Genomic DNA, 22534 nt, shown 5'->3' on the forward strand with positions numbered 1-22534 from the left:
GAGCACTCCACAATTGTTTTCATTAAAATTAATAGTGTTGGTTATTACTTGATTCTTATCTTTTACTCATTAAAAAATTACGTTATACATAGTTGTAGTTCATGGTCACTTCGGAATAAATTACTTAAATTTTGAAGTTATTATTTTTACTTTTTAGTACAACAATTAAAGCGTGTTTTTAGTTTTTTTAATTTTATTTTACTTTTTAGTTCATATTGACCTAATTTTATTTCAATTTACTCAAAATTTTTGAATTTTTGGGGCCTAACCCTGATGAGGGGGAGGTGGAGGTTGTGGTCTTCGAATGGCTCGGAACACTCCAAATAGATATTTTTGAAATTTTCGATTTATTGGAGCTTTGTACCAGGAAAGGGGGGGGGGGGGGGGGAGGTTGAGGACCCCGAATGGCTCGGAAACACTCCAAATAGATATTTTTGAAATTTTAGAAATTTTGGGGCTTTAACCCCTTGTGTGGGGGGGGGGGGGGGGGGGTTGAGGACCCATAATTGCTCGGTCTTGGTAAATTTTAACATACCAAAAATAATATTCTGGCCAAGTTTTATGCCTATAACAGCTATAGTTTGAAAAAGGTATTTTTTTTTTGTAATGAACGCCCCCGCAACCCCCCTTGCGGGTGGAATTTCGTAAAATCCGTTCTTAGCTGACCTATACCCGGCGAAAGGAATATTCCTGCAAAATTTAAATTCTCTAGGTCTTATGGTTCCAGAGATATCATGATGAGGGACTGTATATGTGTATATATAATGAATTTTTTAAATATGAAATGATATTTTTATACTAAACTTTACCAGAATCGTGTAACCCACGCGGAATTTTATTTTGTATTGTTGTGTTGTGTTTTTCTTATCATGCCAGTCAGTCGACATAAACAAAAAATAAAAGAAATTGTATTGCTTCTAATCTTGTTGACTGGTCGGAAATGCGATGACATGTGATGAAGTTGGATTGTGTTGGCTGTTGAAAATATCATATGGGTTTTGAGTCGCTTCGCCGCGGTCGCGCTGTCAGGGTAATGTGTATAAATATGTATTTATTTTGTCCGGCGCTATTCTTTCACAAACTCGTGTGCATGTGTATAGATATTGTTTGGTGTCTTGATTTGCATACATAAACGCATAGAAAGAAAACAGACAAGCCGAGAATAGTTAACACTTGTTTAGTATAGTTGGTCTCTTATGAAAAGTAAATAAGTAAAAAAATCAGTTAAAGGTATTAGATTATTTCTTATCTCCCATTAACTAATATTTTCTTCCTTCCTTTACTTGCGGTAAGATGCAGTCGACCTTTATTCCATCTCCTGTACTCTTTCTTCTTGTTACTAATATCCATAACCATCACATCTAATTCCACACGAATTAATAAATGTAGATTTATAATTTTACATGCTTCTGTACAAATTAGTTATAACGTATCAACATTAAATCACTTCGCGGAGACAGGTAGGCAGTGGCGGCGTTAGGCCTCGCGCCTAAAAAACGTTTCACAAGTTATTGCAAGTTTAGTAATTCGTAATTATTTCCTTACGCATGTGTTGTCTTTATCCAGAGTCGCAGAGTCATCTGGCAACACTATGAAAGTTATAAAAAAAATCATATACTCATACATTAATTCAGCTCACTCCATGTAACTTTTTCTTTGTTTTGTCTAGCGGCGCCACCGGTGTTAGGAAGTGGTATTTTTGCTCTTCTACAGTTTTAGCTTCATGCGAGCATTCTTGAGAAGGGACATTATTGATATGAGTGAAGTACAGAGAATGCTTTTTAAGTTTTTGCATACACTACTCACATGCCCAAACCAAGACATATCTGGTCACGTGAGTAATAGGTTACATCACTGTAAAAGTGCAAAAGATTTATTTCTCAAACTAAAAAGGCACTTAAAAAGTATAAAGTTTTTTGAAATTTATAGAGATAAACCCCATTAAGTTTACATTGAATTACGATAATAGTACTTCAATTGCTTAATTTTTTTTGGTGTGGCCGTTTGATGGTGAACTTATAACGAATTCGATATTTCGTTAATTCAACCAGAAAGTTACAGGTATTAAAATTGGAGTTGATAACAATTGTTCTCAATTACATGTTTGCCATTCATAGCTGTAAATAATAAAACTTATAAAAATTTAGGAAGAAGTACATATCTACAGTGTTCATTGTTAATGAACTACACTCAATAATGCAGTTAAATTAACAAACAGTTGTGTCAAATTTGCACATGCAGGCATTTGAAAACTTACATATTACAGATAAAATTACACTATCAGCTATGACGTATTTACCAAACATAGCAACAGTACTTTTACACTTTTGGTGATATTTTTATAGAGCAGAAGAGAACAAATACTGTACACCAAGTTAGTTGAAGAACTGCTGCTAACCTGTACCTCCATCCCCAATTGCATTTTACAGATTCCTTGTCGTTGTGAAAAGTGCGTAAGTAACAACCATTTCTCGAATTATATCTATAGGAGCTTTTCTGTGATATGCGAGTTTCTTACCTCCTAACGCCTTGCTATACTTTAAACCATAAATAGTCTATATATAATGTTGATAAATTACCGAAGGACATATCTGGCAAGTAAACGTCTCCATTTGCCATGTCTCATGGTAAACTAATAAATATTTATATTTGTATTATTTCAAATAGATATTTCAAGCAAAGCATAAAATAATCAGTAAAAATATCCTATCATATCTCGACGTGCATGCACGATAACACATTTTTATTTGTAAAATATTGTGAACTAGGTGATAATTTATAATAATTGGTTTTTTGCAATAATTTTGAATGTATTTTTACACTACACAATCTTTATTTAATTGCTACATCAAGCTGTCAACAACGTGTACTCCAAAAGCTATTAATTAAACTTTCAAGAATTTAACGATGTGAATTGTGTACGTATATTAATTTTTAGTGCTCCAAAAGAAAAGTATTAAGTAGAAGATAATTAAGTCTTATCAGCGCAAGTTTTATAATTTAATGAAAAACCAAAATGAAAAACAATTTATTCATCTATGAGAAAGAATTTTCCCACAATAATTTTCACAGTTGGTGCTATGTTTACTTTGTTTAACATATAAATGAATATAAAATACCTACTTTCAGTATTCCGTCACTCTTCACGAGACGCTGCTACTGGGATAAACAAGCTGTAGGCCTATTGCAACTTGTACACAAACTCATAAATTAAAACAGTGGTTTCTAGTATTCATTAGTCCACTACCACGGAAATGCAACTTATACACAAACTCATAAATTCAAACAGTGGTTTCTAGTATCCATTAGTCCACTACAACGGAAATTTATGAATTGCCTATTGTATTAATTGCAATACAATATTTTTTCTAGAATCAGAATGTACAGTGACACTTAGCTGTGTTAGTATATATACATGTATATGTTAAGGCTAACAGAAATATCTGTTTTTTTTTTTATAGGAAGCAAGAACATTCATGGGGTACAACTTCCTGGGCTCGTCGATGTTGGCAAGACTGGGGAGATACATTGAGACGAGTCAAGGCTTCTCGGTCAGAATTGAGACAAACAGTAAGTTGAATCTTAGGCGTGCCTTTTTTTTGTGAATGTTCCTTATTATTCGTGTGACGATGTAACAAGAAATATAATAAATAAATTGTGGCTTCCAAAACGTAAAGTCTTTTAGGGTACAAAAAGCACGGCCAAGTATACGAAATTAATCAACATGAGTATGGTTTGCAAGCAATAACTTGTTCACTTATTTAAAATCTACAATTACAACCTAACAGAGTGAAGGGCGGCTTCGGGTATGATTTTCAGAAGAAGCATGGTTACACTAACTGTTTTTAAAAAAAAAAAAAAAAAAAAAAAAAAAAAAAATTCGTTGCTCGATTAAAAAAAAGGTATATTGTTTTTATGACAAAATTACAAGTCTACTATTTCAATCATTATTATGTGTAACTTTTTGACACAGTAATTCATACTTTTTTAATTTACCCAACTTTTAGTTGTATGAAATTGCATTCTTTGTAATTTATTTCTTTCTAACATAAATTCTACTTTTCTAGAGAGGGGAAAACAAAAGTATTATGAATGTACTGGAGGAGCGACCGTGAAGTCATGCGTCGAGAAATTAAAAAAGAACAGGTCGTCGCTTACAGCTGTGCGCGTCTTGTTGATGGTGGGGCTCAACGATATCCTGGTAAGTACAGTTCCTGACCAAGTCCATGTAGAGACCCGTGAATTTCGCATATTCAATGACCTCCAGGATATACTCCAATATCCTCTACACACTCGGGCAAATGCCAACTGTTCATTGGCTGTTGACTTGTGAGTCGTCTCGACTGGGTGGCCTGTGATTCGACATTTCTATGAGTGAGGGTCTCTAATTGGCCCTCAGTCCTCCAGATTAACAGAGAACCAATGACAGAAGCAGCACTAAGGTATAATTATTTGAATTTTAGCATAACACGAAATGAATCCGCGAAATTCACGGGTCTCTAATGATATTTAATGCCTCCGGAATAAGGCGAGTTTAAGATAGCACGAGCACCTCACATGCACGCTTATGCTTTTACATGTTGGAGTTAAAATAAGCTTAAAAAATGTAACTTACAAACAAATATTTTTACTTCATCACTATGTTACATGGTGACGAAAAATCGAACAGTTAAGTACTGTGTAACGGTTCTCATGACATGCGTCACATTCAGTTGTCGTAATACAACATGTTTCTTACTTTTATTCGTCACTTAAAGGTAACATCTTTAATTCATTACTTTTTGCCGGGAGGTTTCCAGCAATTCAATGTAAGTCAATGTTATTTAAAAGTGGATTTAGTCAGGATATTGAAGTTTCTCCAGCAAAAAGCTTTGATGAACACCATGGCTAATGGTAAATATATCTACACTCACTTAATCATACTTACCTTCTTACCACCCGTCTTCGCATAGCACGGTAATGCACCTAGATTTGCGCGCAATTACAATTTCTACGACACTGTTCGCTTTTCGTTAACAACAAATAATTTTCAGCATTCCTAGCATCCTTCAGAAAACACTAGGTAGGCTAACTCATATTTATAGCGAGTAGAAAAGTTTAATACATTCTAAACTTTATATTAATAAATACAACCGTTCCCATTTTTTGGACAAATCAAACTTGCTATACATTCAAGAACCAGATAACAACCATCGTCTATGTGGCCTGTTATCGACAGATGGAAGATTTTTGGGTGTAAAGCGTTGTGATAGGTCGGTAGCGAAATGCTAATAGGTAGGTGACCAGCATGCCAACTAATGTGAAAAAAAATCAGTAACTTAGGTACCTTTGCCAAGTCACTATCCCCTCAACGTGACAGTGAGATAAAATTGAAATACGCTCTGAACATTGAATTAGATTTTCCTGGTCAGTTGACTGTCTGAACATCTCTAAACTGGTCTATATTTTCTTTATGAGTACATGTACATGACAGGTAAAAAGGAAGTACATTACTGTTGTGAGAAAGCTGGATGTCCTTATAAACACAACCTTAACTTGGAAAGATCAGATAATGCAAATTAGCACGAAAGTGCATTTCTCTCTTCACTACTTACGACGGTTAAACAATTTTCTCTTCCCTAGTTTTAAAACTATACTTGTCCAGACATTAATTATGCTTCACTTTGATTATTGCGATGTTCTATTTCCTGATCTGACAGATGAACTAGCAAAGCGACTCCAGAAACTTCAAAATAGCTGCCTAAGATATATTTTCAACCTTAAATTCCCAGATCATCTTACCCAACACTATCAGCAGCTAAATTGGTTCAAACTCACTCAAAGACGCAAAATGCACACACTTACCATTACTTACAAGGTACTGCAACCTGGATCACCTCATTACATGTCAGCCAGTGTTAATTACCTACACATTTACCATGCCATGACACACGATCTACTCACAACTCTAAGCTGCCTGTTCCAGTGCACTCATCCAAAAGTCTGTCAGGATCTTTTGCAACCAAGAGTAGCAGGCTCTGGAATTAATTAGGCCAGGTGATAAGTCAATCAAAAAACCTATCTTGCTTTAAGCACAAGCTGAAAAAAACCTCTTTGGAACATCCGCTTATCATGATCACTTCGCGGCTACCCTACTTCTTGAATCCGTGTGCGAATGTGTAGATGATTGGTTTCAATGTATTACTTTTCATTATCCTGATTTGGCAATACTGGATTGGTTACATGTTTAATAACTTTACTTCGTATGTATATTTATGCGTAATTTTTATTGCTTTTAAATTGGCTGTGGTTAAATTGTTGTAATAGGTACGTATATTTGAAAATGTAGTTAAAATTTAAATTTGTTCTATATCTTAATACTTAGTTATCATCTGTTTATGTCATTCTATATTTGTAATTTCTCAATATTTGAAGTTATTGCAGAAAGTGGTTAAAGCTACCAATAAATACATTATTATTATTATTATTATTATTATTATTATTATTATTATTAAAACATAGGTACATGTGACTCATGGCTACCTAAAATATATATATTTATATATAAGGTGTATAAGATGTGTTTCAATGCTTCTTTAGAAACTGCTTCGTTTGTTAAAATTATTAATGCAAAATACAACTTAAATAATATGGTATTGCAGAAAGGCACACGCTCAGACCACACAGCAAGGGATTTTAGGATCCTGCTGAGAATGTTGAAGGAGAGGCAGTGCCATGTGGTTGTGATGCTTCTGCCACCGGTACCGCGCTTCCACCCGAGCAGCAGGGAGGAGCGGTACCGCGTGTGGCTAAACTACAAAATGCAGAGAATGGCAGGTAATATTCAACCCTGTTGAACCCTTTTTTAAAAGTAATTGCAAATCATTTCATTTGTATGTATATAGGACGAAGCACACATTAGCCAAATTGTAGTAAATTTGTAGATGCTTTGCGTATAGTTATAATATTCGGGCATTCAGAGCCAATTGGAACTATTAACTGACAGTCCAGCTTTTTAACATTCCTAACTTGGGGAAATATGATGTTGAAATAATGACCATTAACTTCAACAGTTTATCCATCTACAACTACCCAATTTCAATATCAATAAATATCCCTCAATAAATTTTAAAACAAAAAAAAACCTCACCAAGTTTTTTTGGGGGTGGGGGACATTTCAGAACATAGCGTGTTTATGCATGTGACATACTCTATCCAAGGAAACACCGGCAGACTGCTAGGCCAATCACACGTCACTACGGCGGCCGGTGTACCAGTAGTTATTTCGGGCGGTTGTGTTGCTACTGGGTCATAATTCCCCAGAGAGGAAACATGAGGGTTTAAAATATTTACGCATTTATTGTAATAATTTTTTGTTGTCTTGCTCATTTTCGGTGTCAGTTTCACTATGTATTGCTTCTACTTGGCGGTACCTTGGAGTGTCTGTGGGGTTTGAATACACTTGTTCTGATTTCCCTGCATTTTCAATAAGTAAGTGTTGGGTGCAGTTGCCCAAACAGGTGCCGAATACGTTGTTATGCGGCGTATGAGTAGTTTGCAAAGTAGTAAACAATTTTTTACTGTACCTTCACATCGCTGACTCACCACAGGGTGTAGAGTGCTCATTCTACTTGATTCTACCCTGAACTTGTGCTCTCTTGATGTCTAAATGATGACGCGAGAGCAGTTTTCGGTCGATGTAGACGCCTTAGTATTTTACGTCTTCGTGTGGGATGTGTTCGTGAAACAGACGCAGTTGTGGCCTGTTATCGACAGATGGAAGGTTTTTGGGTGTAAACACAATAGTATCTGACTGAATTGTGTTTAATTCTCCAGGTTGTGCAACACTGTTCAAATGCAGGGGGTGTAGCCTGCAATATGTTTGGTGCCTTTCTGTGAGTTGTGGGATCTGCTATACAGTATTGTCGTCTCCATAGCAACCAAGCTTAACTAAGCGATGCGCTGGGTGCGGCATGTCGCTTACATAAAAGCTAAAGAGGACAGGGCCTAAAATGCTGCCCTGTGACACTCCTGCTCTTATTTATTTGACATCAGACGTGGCTCCTTCAGTTGACACTCTGAAGGTTTTGTCTGCTAGGCAGAACGCGTCTACTTTAATATAACAGTCCGGGAATTCTGTTCAGTATAGTTTGTAGCTTAGCCCCGCATGAAATACTGTGTCGAAGGTTTTTCCTACTCCCGGAAACGTCGCAACGACAAAGTCTTGTACGTTGAAATCGCATGAAATTTCATCGGTGAGGTCAGTGGCGTCTCGTCAGGGCAAGCAAGGCAAGCAGTGCTTGCCCAGGCAGTTTCCAGACATTGTATTTTTTAAAGAAATATTTTATTCAGAATAGTATTTTACTTTGGCTCGTGCCGTTAGGTGTATGTATTTTTTACACTATCTTCTTGGGACCCAGTACTGTGCGGTGTGCGCTATAAGAAAACAACTTGTTGACACACAAAACATGCTGTTTTAGAAGCGTTGCTAGGTTTAGAAGCGCTGGTAGAACCGCTTTCAACAGGAAGGCTGCCGCAGTAGTTTCCTTTCGGAAGGGGGGGTGGCATGGTACAATGGTTCAGGGAGGGGATTGGCTGTAAAAACACGTGGTAGAAGCTACGAAGGTAGCGCTTTCTTGCCGAACTGAAGCGAACATGGCCGAAGCAGACGGTGGAATTCTTCCGCCGACTGCTTCGGCTATGTCCGCCACAGTTCGGCAGGGCAGGTGGCGAGGTCGCGTTTCAGTCGGCGGTCGTCTCTCGGGGCGCGCGCATCTCTCCCGCGGGCTGTTGGCTGGCAGTGCGTGGGGGATTTGTGGGCATACGCGTCCCGCGGTTGGCGGATACGGGATTCCAGCTTGAGAGTTGCAATCTCGCTGGGGTGACTGTGAATAACCAATAGCAGTCCGCGGACCAATGGCCGGCCTGTGGAGTCGTTATTACGGCTATCGGGATGAAAGGTAGCCTGAATGCAGCTCGGCGCGTGGCAGAAAGCAGTTCTGTCGGCGAAGGCACCGCAGGGGAGCTCGATGTGCCCTAAATGCGAAGTGTAGACGAACTGCGGGCTGGAAATTGCGGAGCTGTGAACTGCCGCGCGTGCAACGGAACTGAACAGCATCGTAACTCTGAAGGAAGAGATGGCGGCGCCTTTAAGTTGGGGCCCTGTTGGAGCCAGTGGTAACCTGGGCGGCGCGACCTTCAACCGTCCCGGGATTTTGGAGGACAAGAGGGTCAGACTCGCAAGATACTTAATTCGCCTGAACGAATTACCCCCACCCTGGCTTGAAAGGTTGTTGGCTGTTGACTGGAAGAAGGAAGATGAAGATGGCGCAATGTCAGGCTGCCTTTCGCCCCGTGCGCCCGCAGTTCGAGCCGGTTTACTGGCTCGTCTGCCCACATCTGGTTTAACTGTGGCTGCCTGGGCAGCTGGGCTGGGCTGACGAGTGAAGTCGCCCGCCCCTGGGGGCGCGTGCACCCCTGGTTAATAATAACCCAGGAGTACCCACATGACCCGGCCCAGGGTTTTCCCTGTGTCTATGCAGGTTTTACCTGGGTCACATTAGCTAGCTTTTAAACTAGGCGACCAATGGGGCGTCAGTCATGGCGCCAATCGCAGCCATGGCTGGCCAGTAAACCCCAATAGCACACGATGCACGCGCCCTTGTCCCGCATGGTTAAAAACCCGCATGGTAGAGTGTATAGGCTTCGGCCTGAGACACACTTAGGTCCTCCCCTAACCTGGACCCTCCCCTTACACACTTAGAATAATTTAGGCTAGGAAAAAAAATCGTGGCGTTTCAGGAATGATTGACGTGCCAGATTCTTGGTACACGTACCAGTTAACAGAGTTTGTGATCACGTATGAAAATAATTTCTTTTGTGTTGGTACGAAAAATACCAAGATTTAATTTTTACTATTCTAGTACGATTTTATGAGGTTCTTCTTTTTATTTTAAGTACTTACTTTGCCATGTGTTGTCTGTTTATATATTTTGTACCAGATATCGATGATACTACACTCCCACTTAGTATATAAGTAATGCAGAGTAGGTATTTTACTATCAGAATAATGTAAGTCAAACATTATTTTTTAAAAATAATTTACTTAAAAAAAATGTCAATTTTTCTACTTGTGGAATAGTCAATGTTCAGTTAAGAAAACTACTTAAATAGCACCATTTTATACCTTGAATTCCATATTTTCCTGGGGGAGGGCCCCCGGACCCCCCCCCCTCCCCCCCCCCAATCATGTTTTGATGTGAACGGAATTGTTGCTTCCCCTCATGTAAACTTCACGCCTCGCCACTGGGTGAGGTGTACTAATTGGTGTACTGTCGAAGGAGTAGCTACTGCGAAAGCCGAACTTTTCAATAAACAAAAGTTACTTTTTGTTCTTAAAAACATGAGTGTTGGATAATGTTGAAATTAACACATATATATTAACTTTTTTCTTGTTCATATCACATGTCATACAAGGCTAGAATTTAATTCTTTGGTGTTCACAAATAGATAAATGAAATTTTTATAGTATTTTATTTTTAAGGAATATAGCCTTATTGAGTTTACATCACATGTGCTTAAGTCAAGTGGGTTCCTTCCGATGGAATTATATTTTATTGGTTTTTAGAAATATGTTTGACAAGGTCAATTATTTGCCCACACGGAAAAAAAATGTGTCGTTAAAGTTTACTTCCTTAAACTATGTTAATCATATTGTAAATTTACTTTGTGTTCAAACTTTTAAATTTAATGACTCCTAATATTGGACCTAGATGTATTTCAGGGTAAGAAAATAATTCAATCATATTATTAATTACAAATGTGCTATTTTGGTTTCAGAAAGTATGAATTTCCGTGTCTTGAATGTGGAAGCCATATTCCGCACATGGGATGGATCGGTGAAGTTGGAGTTCTTCGAAAGGTAAGTTGAATAAAAAAATTGAAAATGTTATTAATTTATTGCTCGTGTAGTAATACCAGGCGGATTATGACTCATCTTCAAATCTGATATGTATTTTCCATCCTCCCACGAGCTTCTACTATCGGTTAGCAATTTCGTTAAAAAAAATACTTGTAAACGGATGTACTGATCCATAAATTAAAATAACTGCCTAAAGCTTCAACGCAATTACAAATAAACTTACAATCGAAAATTAGACATATACTTATTAAGCCCAGGAATGTACAGATAGTGCAGCGATTCCCAGTTATTAGTAGAGAGACAAGAAAATGCTTTTTGCCTTCTTCATCCATTTACACCACTTTCTTATTAGTAAGCTGGTACCGAATTCAAAATATATTAGAGTTATAGAAACAAAGGATATGTTGAAGTAAACAGAAGTAAATTAAAAAAGGAATTATTTTTCACTTTTTAGTGCACTTTTATTTTTAGTATAGGTATTATTTTTAATTTGTTTTCTTTTGTTAAAATATGATTCATTTTCTACTTTTTAGTTTAAGTTCGTAAATTAAGGTATATTTTTGAAGTCGTTTTTTTGCTGAACATAATATCATTTTAATATTAAATGCTTAATTTTCTTTTCTTTTTATCCTCCATTAGTAAAAATAAATCAAGTAAACATTTTAATTAATGTACTGCTCATTAAAAATTGAAAAATATAATAAATTTAATTTATTTCATTCCTGCTATTCTACTTTCGGTTTCCCACATTTCCCAGAAATTTAAAACAGGTAAATCCTGTTATTGTTCTTCATTATATAGACCATTGTGGATTCCCTACCAGTATCGGTCCGTGTTAGTCGTGTCCTACCTGTGTCTGGATGAACTAGCTCATGGAGTCACGTACACCAAATGAAATGGAATTTAAACAACAAAATTAAAAAAAAAAAAGATGTTGCAAACATATCACCATGACCGGCCTACTAAAAGTGCAGCCTGCACGAAGGCAAAGAGGAATACAGTTGAAAAAGTACATCGTTAATGCCTATAAATTTGGAGGATTTCCTCGATTCACGTGTTATTTCATCAGATTCTGACTTTTTGACAGTGGGACCATCTCGAGAGAATACCTTTTCAAACAAAAAAATAATATTGAACATCGGTCCACAATTTGGCGGAGAAATCGGGTAACAAACATACAAAAAAAATCCCTTTCGGCATAGCCTACAGGCGTAGGTAGATTTCAAAGTGGAAATGATTTTGATACTTTTATAAATTCCTGGTAAACTTCAAAAACCCAATGCACAGAACACCATATTATATGTTCACCGATATTAAAAAGTTATGGATTAAACATTGCCTTGTATTCACAACAGCGAAAATATTTTCAATATTTTGCCTCTACTTAATGCATTCAGCATTGAATGTCGACACCAATTATTTAGTATTTTACCAACTAAGTAGTTATGTATTTGTTTTAGGTAAATTTCAAAGAAATACTACGTACTGTAGCCGTTACGAAGGCGCGACTTCTGGAAAATTTTTATTTAGTTGTTCGTTTCATGGTCCATAGACCCCAAAACCATCGTCTACTCAAAAGTTTATATATATATATATATATATATATATATATATATGGTAGCCGCGAAGTGACCATGGTAAGTAGATGTTCCAAAGATGTTTTTTTTCAGCCTGTGCTTCAAGGAAGATAGGTTTTTTGATTGTCTTGTTGCCTGGTCTAATTCATTCCAGAGCCTTCTACTCGTGGTTGCAAAATATCCCGATAGACATTTGTATGAGTGCACTAGAATAACCAGCATAGAGTTGTGTGTGGATCGTGTGTCATGACTATGGTAAATGTTTACGTAATTAATACTGGCTGACATTTATAATGAGGTTATCCTGGCTTCAATACCCTGTAAGCAAGAATAAGTGTGCGCATTTTGCGTCTTTCTGTGATTTCGAACCATTTTAGCTGCTGATAGTGCTGATAGTATACACACATACAGAAGAACTATATATTTATTTATATATAACTTTTGAGGTGACGATGAAACGAAAAATTATGTAAACATGTCCCGCAATTCGCATCATGGATACGGCTACAATATGTATGTAGTATTTCTTTTAAATCTACCTAAAAACAACAACATACGGACGAATTGAGAACCTCCTCCTTTTTTTAAGTCAGTTAAAGATTTAGACTTCATTTTGTTAAATGTGAAATTTATTTCACTATTTATCGAAGCTGGTATAAGTTCCTGTTTTATGAACTTTACTAGCTGACCCGGCAAACGTTGTTTTGCCATGTAAATAATTTTTAGCTGCAGTACCCGGGCTGAACACAGAGTGATATATTAATATTAATATTTACCTTGGTAATGAGACCATATGTCGATAAAAGTGAAAAAAAATCTAACAATGTAACAATTATAAGTGAAATAAGCTGTGGATACATTCATAATTACATTCTACTTTAAGAAGAAAAACTACCTATTGTTGCCGTTTTCATGACAATTAATAACACCAAACAACATTGATAATAAGTTAATTATTAATTATAATTTATTAAGACCATTAATCGAAATAAAAAACTATCCTATCTTATCCTGAAATAAGCTGTGGATACATTCATAATTACATTCTACTTTAAGAAAAAAATTACCCGTTGTTGCCGTTTCCATGACGATTAATAACACCAAACAACATTGATAGAGTTTTTATTAATTATAATTTATTAAGACCATTAATCGAAATAAAAACTATCCTATCTCTCAAGTTGGAAAAAATTACACATAATTGCCCATTTTCATCGAAATCGGTTGATTTGGTAAAGAGTTCACTGGAAACAAACATCAGGACACTGGATTTATATATATTAAGATTTAGGAACACTGGGCTAAACTTATTTATTAAATAAAATCTATTTCCTCTAATTTTCACCACTTATTGAAATGCAAACGGTAATGACGTGTAAAGATTATTTGTGTAAATTTGCAAATTTTATTTCTCATTAATCTCATAAGCAATGTCACTTTAAGGTTTTGTGAATTAAGTTGCTAGGAGACAGCACGAAAACTGAAGTCGTGACGAGTGGGCTCTAGTTCTTCGTAGGTACTTCCTAATATTGCTGCCATTAGTGCTAGGATTGGTCACGATTTTTTCCTGGTTTGGAATTTTTAATTATGTATTTACTAACTGAGTTTTGAGTGAATGTACGTGTCACGCACACAAAGTTGTTTAATTGTAATTTATTTCCTTCCTTACGAACATGTTATGACAATTATTTGACAAGCTGTGGGCATGTTTTCTGGAACAACTTTGTACTTAAGTAGTTATCGATATACATGTTTATTATTTTAATACTGCTTCAATTATAAATTCAATGATATTAACATCAAATCTGGATGGTCATCGAGTTACTAATAATGTCACATAGGCACTTCTCTAATCTCAGTATGCCACTTAACAGTGATTCTTTTCTCAGGGCAGTGATTGCAATTCGCTAAGGCAAAAACATTTTTTGAAAGGAAAAAGAAAAGCCTAGAAATCAATTTATAGGTACGTACCTTATTGTTGCCAAAATATACATCTTGTTTGAGAGATATTCTTTGTTTATTTACAGGTTCATGGGCGCCAGCAGAAGGACGGACAACATTCACTGGAATACTCAGGGAATGTTTGCAGTCATGGGTTTTTTGAGAAACCATCTGTAATATTACTTATAAGGGCTATTCTTCCGTTAAAATAAAAACGAAGTAATTAGTAATTTAATTTGTAACATATTTTCACAATTGACCTTGCAATTGCGAGTATAATTTTTATGTATTTGTTACAGTGCAGTTTCCTTAACCTCTGTATGTATTATCTAGGATTTTCAAGTTTTATGTACGGCTAGTTATAAGTTTCCTTTGTTATTTTATACTAGCTGAAATAGTACCCGGCGTTTCCCGGGCTAAAGCCCCCTTCTTAGAAGAATTTCCGAAAACTTAGTTTTATAGTTGATGGCTATTATGAAGGCAAGGTTTCATATAACATTGTATGGATATGCAAATTATCTAACTTTTTAGATTTATTTCTTTGATGTATTTATCTTCTATGGTCATTACATTTTTATGGCAATGTGAAATTTTTCTCTGTTTTGTTCTATGCTATGTTAAGTTTTGAAAGTTAGACAGGGCCGGCGCGTCCATATAGGCGAACTAGGCAACCGCCTACGGCGCCAAGTAGCCGGGGGCGGCGCAGCACGACACATAACAGCTGATATAATATGATTAACGATTATTGAAACTAGATGAAAATGGATTTTTGTAACAGTTTGGAATGTTTATATTGATATAAGTAATTATTTAAAGTCCACGGTGACCTGTTTATGATTTGTAATAAGTAAAAGAGAAAAAAAAAACAAGCCTGCTTACATTTCATTGTTGACAAAATCTTAGGCTTACGTGATGTATTTTGAGGCAAGGAAAAAATTATTTTGGGGTGTCCGGGCGGGGGAAGGGAGGGGGGGCTAATTAAGTTTTTTTCGCCTAGGGCGCCAATTAACCTTGCACCGGCCCTGAAGTTAGAAATTGTCGATTTATTTTACTTGTATACCTTAAGATATACGATTTTAGTATACAAATTAGCGGATATGTTTTTACCATGGTTTAAACATTCGTCTTATGTTTTTAGAAAGAGTTCGATAGTTGAAAATTGAAGTCAACGAAATAAATATTTCTAATTCGATAACGTTGATACATTGGAATGAATAGACCTACAGTTCAGGGTCGGAGCATATTCAGTTTGGAATTCAAGTCAAGATTTAAACCGCTAATCAAAAATTATATAATTTTCCAGAAGAGACTGTAATGGCATGTCTTTGCTGTTAGTATTCGTCTCGTAACATCAGTTACAGACCACTAGCATAATCCACGCAATGACTCTCATCACTACGAGTCGTGGCGTACATCCTCGAGGTGGGTTTTCGACGTTACTAGAGATCAAACTGTGTCCCTGTAAAGCTAAACTGTTGTACGACCTAATATCTGTTCACAAATTAAATAATTTTCTGGTTATTAATTTTGCTCCAATATTTGTTGTTATTCTGCAATCGAGCACATAATTTAGTTTCATCGTCAACATTTAATTTCAAGGCCTATTCTTTGTTTTGTCACCAAGTTGTAATGAAACTGTTCCACTTCACATGGGTCCTGTTTTTCACTCGAATAATAGACTAATCAAATCTTACGAAGTAAGATTGTATTAATATTTACCTTCCTTGTGATTTGTCTTTTGTCCCAGTGGTCCGTTTGCTAACCACTGAGTTTTGTTAGCCGCATAATTATTTTCATAAGTATTGAATTATTTTAACTGATAACTTCCAATATTTGGAATATTTATTATGAACACATGATTCAAACTGATTTAATCATTTCACTTACCCATTGCATCTGAAGTATTAAATACTTTACTGAATTAATCCTACATATTCTTTAATTGTATCTTGATATCATATTTTCAGGACCCATTTGGTTAAAACTTTTCGTGTTAAGAAATTTAAACAATTATTTATTTCTTATTTAAAAATTTTAAAATTTAAATATTTTATTTTTATTTTTATATTTTTTCTCACATATAACATTCCCACAGACAACCACACATAGACATGAGTTCTCTATTTACAATTTCTAAACATAAATCTGTTAGTGTTAATTTTCATGTTCTATCAAATTGTTTGTAAAAGAAAATCAATGGCATATGTCTCGGTAGATGTAGTTTAAATATTTTTTTATATGAATTATGTATATTACTGGTAAGCCCTAAATTATACCGAGTGTAATGAGTGTCGCACCTCGCAGTGTGCTGCAATGTCGCACCGGCCCGGCCGTGAGAGCTTAGAACCACCGCAGTACGACGGTAGGAATGAAAAACATATTTTATACCCTGCGTTAAAAACTGTATACGTTCTTTGAATTTTTGATGCAATGGGGACTTTTGATGTAGTCAAGTCTTTTGGCAACACGCCGTTGCAGTTTTGCACGGTTTGTCATGGTGTAATAATTACGAAAATAAATAAAAGTAAAAATTATGAAGACTGAAAAATAATTTCTACAAGACGGAATCAATTTTAGTCGAACTAAATTAACCAGTGAGGAAAATTAAATAGTAGTATGTACAACACAATGACGACATCACAGACAAAAATATTTAACCTTTAAAAAACCAGACAGCACTATAATTCCATGCAAGTAACTTTTCTGTGGAAGTTATTTTTCTGTATGCGTATTTTTATTAATTTTCGTAATTAATACCATGACAAACAGTGCAAAACTGCAATGTGTTATGTCCAAAATATTTAAATACATAAAAAAAATGTATAAATGGAACTGCTATAAGTCGCTGTTATCTAGGACTTAACTGCACTTTTTCAGTGACACGCACAAGGTCTACAGCGGTAAACTTTCGGTATAAACTTCAAGGCACATAAACTCCAAGGAACAGAACAGAGCAGCAACAGCTAGCTGCAAGACAGAAACAACACACAAACTGTAAGGACGTTACCAAGCCAGTTAAAGACGGAATACATTCCTGGATCTTTTCTATTTTTAAACTGACTGGAAACTTTCTATAGCTAAAAATGTCATTTAAATAAGTGGAATGTTTTCCTTCTTAATATAAATCAATGCGGCTTTGCACAACAAACGAAATGGCTATCTGAATTCCTTTTGTCAAAAATAAGGAATCTTTTCCTTTTTTATCTGACCAATTCAATTAAAAAAATATATATACATCTTCATTATGTGTAAGCTTCTGTGCAGTCGGACGCCCTTTACTCATAAAGAAGTACCAGATAAGACAGACATCATATAAGCACATAATTAACACGATGGTTTATCTCAAGTAATGTACACACGAAGTTAGTGTGGCTAGAAGTTTGTTTCTATCGGACCCCCCTTAGCTGGAGGGTATCGCCCCCAAACCCTCCTTGGATGTGTCCCGTTTTTTTAATTTCAATTTTTGAGAGAAATCCGAATTTGTATCTGTTTACAAGCAGTAAATATTGCCATCGCAAAGGAAAACAAAATGTACCAAATGTCAACAAACTATATAGGCGCACTACCAACATAACAAAATTGACTACAGTTTTCGTGTTTTGAATGGTCGTTTCTGCCGCAAGGCGCACTGGTGTCGAGGTTTCGAACCTACTTTAATCGCATGAAACCAGAGAAAAGTAAATTGACCAGATGGAACATAAACACATCGTTTAGTTGAGGGGTTTGAAGTCATGGCTGGAGCGGTAAGGGGAAGGTCTGCCATATTGCTTAGTGAATAATATCGTTGATTTCACCATTTGATTACATTGCGAGTAGTTGAAAGTTTGTTAATTTATGTATCGTTAATTTGGTTTTTGAGTGTTGTAGGTGAATCTGTTGTAATTTCTCAAAAGTTTGGTTGTTTTAGAAGTAGAATGTGTGATTTTGAACCAGTGTGACAATCTATAAAGCTTAATATATTATGGCTTCAGTAGCGTAGCTAGGATTTCTATTCGTTTTGGGGGGGGGGGGGGGGGGGGCAATCTTTCGTCATTCGCCCGTCCTCTAAAAATGGGGGGGGGGGGGGTTTCCGGGACTCCTGCCCCGGAAGAAAAATAGAATTTCAAGGTGCAAAATGGTACTATTTAAGCGTTTATCATACCACAAAACAGAATATATAATTAGCAGGTAATGCAATATATTTGTCAAAATATTTTTGTCTGAAAATTTTCACTATTATTTAAATGACCTTCAAAGTACTTTGACGTCGTACCTCCTGTTTATTTAAACAAAAACCCGGGTCACAGCCCTGTCTGCGTCACAATATTCCAGCCATGGCCCTGGTAGTGCCACCACTCGTCACCAGATGGCAGTGTAAATATAAAGAGACAATGTGTTATAGTTATGTTATATATGTTATTATTGTAAATGCAAAAGATCCAATCTGTGAGAATAAACACCAATACAAAAAATAGTGGAATTATTGGAATACCTCTCTCTCCTCCTCAGCTAGCGACACCTAGTAAGACCGGGGACTTCCTCCTCCCTCTGCCTACCCATCCGCTAGCGACTCTTCGTAGGACCGCGGGCATCCCTCTCTCCCACTACCAACGTTTCCGCTAGTGACTCTACGTGAGACCGCGGGCATTGCTCTCTCCTGCTCCCAGACTTTCCTCTAGCGACTTCTTGTGAGACCGCGGGCACCTTCCTTGTCAGCACGTCCTCGGTCAGCTGCACTGGGCCGAACGGTCCACTCGCGCCTCAGAGTGTGAGGCTGCTTTACCTAAGAGCTGGCGCCGGGCAAACACCACGACTACCAAACGACCGAGCGACGTCCACCCCGTCTCCACATCTTCACCAGAGACGAGGCGGCGACAACTTATACAAATGGTTTGCAAGCAGGAACACTAAAACTAAAATACAATTTCTTTAAACTTAGTCTGTCGACAATAATTACGTGACTTACGTCTCTAATAGTCTAATACATATGTTAAGCAAGTGTTTTCTTAAATCTTAATCAATCCATTGATCTCAATACTCTCATACTATTTTAGCTGCACTGTTTGTACTGAATATACTTTTTTTTTCTTTTATTGTATCTTTAGAAAGTATACTCGGGACTGCTTTAAAATAATAGCATAGTATATTGGCATTTCAAGTAAAAATTTCTAAACTTATAATCTTATAATAAAAAACATACCTACATTAAATAAAAATCTACATTAAGCAAGGGCTAATGCTTCCTTGGTCAATCGATCACGAAATGCAAATATTACATTAGTTACATACTGTGTAAACACATTGTGCGAACAAATATAACCTAATAATTTTCTCGTATTCATTCATGATACTTAAAAAACTCAGCCCTTAAGAAGTGTATACTAACATTTCAATAACAACCATTTAAACTTTTTAAACATTAAACACTAGGTATCTGAAAAAGAAAAAGATGCACTAAAGAAATAAATTAAGTGCTAATATTTCCATGATAACTAAATCTCAAAACACGTACCTATATACAGTATAGACACCTAAAGTGAACAACTTCTATAATTTACATGTTTTCTCGAATATGTTCATAGTGATTTTATGAAAACTCAATACTTATTTAAAAAAAGTTATCTACAATCTGTCAAAAAATCATCTCAAAGTTGAAAACACCAAACAAAATTTTAAAACTGCTATTAAGAATTTATAACCACGTTCATAATAATTTTAAAGGCCACTCTTTTACTAACCCATCTAAACAAGCAGCATTCTTCTGTTCTTCTTTGAGAATTTCTCAATCAATATATATTCGTTTAATGGTATGCTGCGGTGTATGGATATTAGTGCGAGTCCATTTAGACTGTCTTTACCAGTGCTGTTCCTAAGTTGGTTTTCAGTCTCTTCAGAGTTGAAAAGCTTCTTTCAACTGATGCTGTGGTAACAGGCAGAGAGGCCAGAATTTCCAGAAGTATATGTAAATTTGGAAACAACATTTCTTCGCACTTCTTCATTGCAGTGATTGCGTCCTTCGGTAGCTCATCTTTGGAGTTTTTCCATTTCATTTTCCATAAATCCCACTCACCTTTGAACATGACCTTACTGGTTTTTGTAAGGTCATCAGCATAGAGATTAAAAGCTGTATGTATATCACTGAAACTAGATTTTACAGCATTCATTGGTATGATGAACTGCAATCCTACAATAATATTCTTATGAGATAAGAATCTTTCACTTAGAGATGAACTCATTTCTTCAATATAAGGAATGAAAGTCATCCTCCTGAAGTACTCCTTTGGTGAATTTGCTGAGTAGTTTTCACGATGTTTCTGCCTGCCTACACATCTTGGGATTGCTGGAACCACACCAAGAACATCTGCAAGCTCTAAAGAATCTTTGAAAATATTTTCAAATTCTTCATCACTGTTGCTGCGCATATCAGCTAATTTTAGGCCAACTAACTGAACTTGGCTAAGAGCTGTACCCAGGTCTATGGATTTTCTCTGTAGACATTGGGAGAGTGAACACGTCAGTGAAAGCATTTTCTCGGACTTTAAGACTAATAATGAAGATAAAGTCACAGACACTTTTGTGAAGGATCTGTGCTTCAGCACTTCCTTCCTTGTTTTCGTCGGTGATGTGTTCTAGAGCTTCAATCACATGAAGCAGAGCATTTACAAAAAAGTGAAACTGCTTCGTGCCTTTCTACCCAACGTGTTTCGCAGTACTTCATTAAGCCCGTGTGGTTCAGTGGTGAATAATTTAATTTGGTTTTCAGTACATGTGTTCTATGAGGAGAAGCTCTAAAAAAAATTGCACACCTCACTCATAATACCAAAATAATTTCGAATGCATGGGATCTTTGAAGAATTGTTTAGGCAGAGGTTAATGCAATGCGAGGCACAATGAGTATACATTGCCTTCGGGTATTCTTCAGCTATAATAGCTTGAATACCTCGGAATAGGCCTCTCATTGCTGATGCTCCATCGTATCCCTGACCTCTTAGTCTGTTAATATCCAAACCAAGGGAAACCAAATTTTTCTTTATAGTATTTGCTAGTCCAGCCCCACTTACATCATACACGGGAACAAATGACAGAAAATCTTCCCGCAGTTCAATGACTTCTGGATCAACATATCTTATACACAACGAAAATTGCTCCACAGAGGGTGCGCCACCGTCGCCTGCCTCATAGGGTGCGCCACTGCCGCCCTCCACAGAGGGTGCGTCACCGCCGCCCTCCACAGAGGGTGCGTCACCGCCGCCCTCCACAGAGGGTGCGCCACTGCCGCCCTCCACAGAGGGTGCGTCACCGCCGCCCTCCACAGAGGGTGCGCCACCGCCGCCCGCCTCAGAGGGTGCGTCACTGCCGCCCGCCACGCGCACCGCTATGGGAGCGCACACTCCAGTCTCCACAGGCCCCACGACGCCGCCACTCGGCCATACTGCCTCCGCAGTAACGAGACGACACCTGCACACACCTGCACACACCGGCTGCCGGAGCTAGGGTTGCCAAACCGTGGCGGGGTCTATCGCGAGCTAGGCCGGGCTTCTCCAGGGGGGGGGCGTTTGACGTCGTCCGTCCGAAGGCCATAAAGCCCGGCCTCCACCCGCCAGTATTAAACCCCGCTAACGGAACGCAATCCTAGTCCAGGTCACGTGAGTCAAGCGAGCCGACGACGTCGGTGAGTGTTTAAATAGATTACGCCCGTATGCCAACTCCACCAAACAACTCTTATGCTTCATTAATTACGGGGAGTGATTAAGTGATTTTTAATTATCAAAACAACCCTTAAGAGAGAAAGTGCGTCGTAGGGGTGCAGCGGTTTTCCCCGTGGGAAACCGCAATTAATAAACGTTCGGAACATCCCTTGCGGCCTTCCGCCAATAATTAACAACAGCATAAATCAACCTAATTAACCTCCCCGTTTTCACCTGCAAATAGCCACTGGAGTAGTCAACAAGTTTCAGACAGTCTCCAGCTTGACTTTCTATTTTCAAATTCTATTAATCTCAATTTTATTATGTATTATTATTATAGGCCTTCCGCCAATTAATTCAGACAGATGTCATTAAATTACGAGGGTTCTAGAAATAATAATGTCTAATTATAATTATAAATTTGGAATAACGGCACATTAGAAAGTTCG

The 22534-nt window shown here is 37.1% G+C and overlaps 1 protein-coding gene across 2 annotated transcripts in view; it reads left to right on the forward strand.

Moving 5' to 3' along the window:
* LOC134540228 (uncharacterized) overlaps nt 1–15006 on the forward strand; it is an 83185-nt gene extending 68179 nt beyond the window's left edge. Inside the window, exons 1-6 of one of the 2 annotated variants that reach the window (XM_063382846.1) lie at nt 726–1030; nt 3462–3570; nt 4068–4201; nt 6642–6816; nt 10819–10900; nt 14505–15006. In XM_063382846.1, coding sequence (XP_063238916.1) covers nt 992–1030; nt 3462–3570; nt 4068–4201; nt 6642–6816; nt 10819–10900; nt 14505–14595 — 630 coding nt within the window. In that variant the 5' untranslated portion in view covers nt 726–991 and the 3' untranslated portion in view covers nt 14596–15006. Of the gene's footprint in view, nt 1–725; nt 1031–3461; nt 3571–4067; nt 4202–6641; nt 6817–10818; nt 10901–14504 lie in introns of those variants that run through there. The other variant, XM_063382854.1, reaches the window with a different exon arrangement.
* The last annotated feature ends 7528 nt before the right edge of the window (nt 15007–22534 follow it).

This window comes from Bacillus rossius, chromosome 1, assembly GCF_032445375.1.
Source record: "Bacillus rossius redtenbacheri isolate Brsri chromosome 1, Brsri_v3, whole genome shotgun sequence".
In the NCBI taxonomy this organism is placed as follows: Eukaryota; Metazoa; Arthropoda; class Insecta; order Phasmatodea; family Bacillidae; genus Bacillus; species Bacillus rossius.